The sequence below is a fragment of the Spinacia oleracea genome, chromosome 2 (assembly GCF_020520425.1).
Source record: "Spinacia oleracea cultivar Varoflay chromosome 2, BTI_SOV_V1, whole genome shotgun sequence".
NCBI lineage: Eukaryota > Viridiplantae > Streptophyta > Magnoliopsida > Caryophyllales > Amaranthaceae > Spinacia > Spinacia oleracea.
In genome coordinates, this window is record NC_079488.1 from 54,004,880 (window position 1) to 54,008,455 (window position 3,576).

Consider the following 3,576-nt stretch of genomic DNA (forward strand, 5'->3'; position numbering starts at 1 on the left):
TTAATTAAATACGGCCGATTAGGTAAACTGTATCTTTTAATTGTAATTAAATACGAAGAGAGCATTAGAATTGCTTAAAGCAACATAAACAGAGAGCTGGATATGAAGTGTATCTATTAGTTTTTGGTTTTTGTTTTTGATTTTGATAGTCATATGATTTAGATTAAATCTGTAATCCCCCGTAATTTTATAAAATTTATTAATATATTTTAACTCCGCCTGTGAGTGTCGCTTATGCGGCACTTACTTGTGAGTGTCGCGTATGCGGCATTCACTGCCGATCCCAAGCCCGGATAAAGGAGGAGGGTTGCGGTAGGTTGGTGGCGGCCAGCGTAAAACTAAGTCACATATCATGACATGAATCGACAATGGAAAATCGTGGGGGCGTCCCCTTCTCAGCGACGCGCTACACCTCTTAAGCCCGGGTGTAGTGAAAAATATGTGAGGGTTGCTAGGTCGTCGCCCAGAAGCGGCGCGCCACCCCTACACCTGGGGGTGGTGTCAAATATGCAAGGGTGCGCTACACTTCCTAGGCCCGGGTGTAGTGGAAAATATGCAAGGGTTGCTAGGCCGTCGCCCGGAAGCGGCGCGCCACCCAAGGGTGGTGTTAACTATCCAAGGTTTCATGGTAAGGGGAGAGGTAAGGGTAAGGGTAGTAGGATGCGGTTTGGGACTTGGAACATTGGTTCTTTGACAGGGAGATTAGTCGAAGTAGTAGAGGTTATGAGAAGGAGGAGAATTAACATATTATGTTTGCAGGAGACTAAGTGGGTTGGAAACAAGGCAAGAGAAATAGCTCCATGGGGTTATAAGCTTTGGTATTCGGGAAAAACTAGGGGTAGGAATGGGGTAGGTATCCTTATTGACCGAGAATATATTGATGATGTAGTGACGTGTCCCGAAAGAGTGATCGAATTATGAGTATTAAGCTTGTGATAGGGGATGAAGTTGTAACTATTGTGAGTGCCTATGCACCACAAGTAGGACTAGATGCTTCAACTAGACAAGAATTTTGGGAGGATTTAGAAGAAGTGGTGCAACGTGTCCCTAGAAGTGAGAAACTGATCATTGGTGGGGATCTCAACGGACATGTAGGCTCGAGTCGTGATGGGTTTGAAAGCATTCATGGTGGTTTTGGGTATGGGGAGCGGAATGAAGCGGGAAACGCTATTTTGGATTTTGCATTGGCATATGACTTGGGAATAATGAACACTTGGTTTGAGAAAAGAGACTCTCATCTAGTAACCTATAGGAGTGGAGATAATACGAGTCAGATTGACTTCTTTTTAGTAAGGAATGCTTTGAGACAGTGCTACACCAATTGTAAGGTGATTCCGGGTGAGAGTACAGCAACCCAACATAAGCTTGTGGTCCTTGATTTTCGAGGTAGAAGTTATATAAGGAGGAGAAGACCACTAGTGGAGCCTAGGATCAAGTGGTGGAAACTTCAAGGGAAGCAACAACTAAAATTCGTGGAAAATGTGGCAAGTGAAGGAATTTGGGCCGGGGATATGGATTTGGATATAGACTCATTATGGACAAGAATGGAGCACACCATAAAGGAAGTGGCGAAAGAGGTCCTAGGGGAATCTAAAGGAATCATGCCACCAAGTAAGGACACATCCTGGTGGAACGAAGTTGTGCAACAAGTTATAAAGAGAAAACGAGAGTGCTATAAAGAGTTGGGAAAATGTAGAAGTGATGAGAACTACGAGAAGTACAAGGAGGCTAAAAGGGAAGCAAAGAAGGTCGTAAGAGAGGCTAGAGCAAAGGTGAATCAGGATCTTTACGCAAGATTAGATACAAAAGAAGGGGAGAAAGACATCTATAGGCTTGCTCGAATGAGAGATAGAAAGACGCGAGACATCGGGAGGATTAAATGTGTGAAAGATGTTGATCAAAAAGTTTTGGTGGGAGATAAGGAAATCAAGGATAGATGGAGGTTCTACTTTGATAACTTGTTCAACGGGGACCAAGTACGCGATATTGGGGATACGGATATCCCTCGAGATATGGTTAACCTAGACTTTATGCGAAGAATTCAAAAGAGAGAAGTCGAAATAGCACTGAAAAAGATGGGACGCAAGAGGGCAGTGGGGCCCGATGATATACCTATCGAAGTCTGGAGATGCTTGGGAGAGAGAGGGGTTGTATGGTTAACAACTCTTTTCAACAAGATTTGGGGAAGTAATAGGATGCCATTAGAGTGGAGGAAAAGTACTATCATCCCCTTGTACAAGAATAAGGGTGATGTCCAGGATTGTGCCAACTACCGAGGAATCAAACTAATGAGTCATACTATGAAACTTTGGGAGCGGATTATTGAGCAAAGATTGAGGAGAACTGTGAAAATTTCGGAGAACCAGCTTGGATTTATGCTTGGGAGATCGACTTTGGAGGCCATTCATCTTATAAGGCAACTAATGGAGAATTATCGGGATAAGAAGAAGGATTTACATATGGTTTTCATTGATTTGGAGAAGGCGTATGATAAGGTACCAAGAGAAATTCTTTGGTGGGCATTAAGTAAGAAAGGAATTCCGAGGAAGTATATTGATATCAGCAAGGACATGTATGAGGGAGTTAGTACGAGTGTGAGAACTAGTGTTGGTAAAACTGAAGAATTCCCTATTACGATCGGAGTGCATTAAGGTTCCGCACTTAGCCCGTTTCTTTTTGCTATAGTCATGGACGAATTGACGAGGTCAATCCAAGATGGTATACCCTGGTGCATGATGTTTGCAGATGATATTGTGTTGATTGATGAAACAAAAGAAGGAGTGGAAAGTAAATTGGAATTATGGAGACAAACTTTGGAATCTCGGGGTTTTAGGCTGAGTAGAAACAAGACGGAATATATGGAGTGTAAGTTTAGTGGAGTCCAAGACAGAGAGACAGGGGCGATTACCTTAGATGGGAAAATTGTCCAAGGCTCTGAAATGTTCTGTTATTTAGGATCTATTATCCAAAAGGATGGAGAATTGGATGGCGATGTGGCCCATAGAATCAAAGCAGGTTGGTTGAAGTGGAAAGGTGCCACGGGGTTCCTATGTGACTCAGGCATGCCCCAAAGATTGAAGGGAAAATTTTACCGCACGGCAATTCGACCGGCTTTGTTATACGGCACGGAATGCTGGGCAGTGAAACATTGTCACGTGCACAAGATGAATGTGGCGGAGATGCGCATGTTACGTTGGATGTGTGGGCATACAAGAAAGGATCGTTTGAGGAATGAGATTATTAGGAAGAAAGTAGGGGTTGCACCGATTGAGTTTAAGATGATGGAAAATCGTTTAAGATGGTTTGGACATGTAAGCAGAAGATCAAATGATGCCCCAGTTAGGAAGATAGAAGGGTGGCAAAGGGATAGGATTGCAAGGGGTAGGGGAAGACCTAAGAAAACTTGGAGGAAGGTGATTGAGCACGATATGAGCTTTCTTGGGATTGAGGAAAATATGGCGTTGGATAGGACAGAGTGGAGGGAGAGAATATACATTGATGACTTCATTTGACTTACACAACTTCAATGTTTCTGATTCTCTTTATTTGTATTTTTATTTTTATTTTACTTTTATT

General features: G+C 42.8%; 1 protein-coding gene across 1 annotated transcript; it reads left to right on the forward strand.

The window, feature by feature from the left end:
• Positions 1-507: 507 nt before the first annotated feature.
• Positions 508-1,429, forward strand: LOC130467425 (uncharacterized). The gene is made up of 3 exons (XM_056835930.1): positions 508-818; positions 890-1,328; positions 1,391-1,429. Exons 1-3 carry the CDS (start codon positions 508-510, stop codon positions 1,427-1,429), a joined length of 789 nt encoding a protein of 262 aa, XP_056691908.1.
• Positions 1,430-3,576: the final 2,147 nt, after the last annotated feature.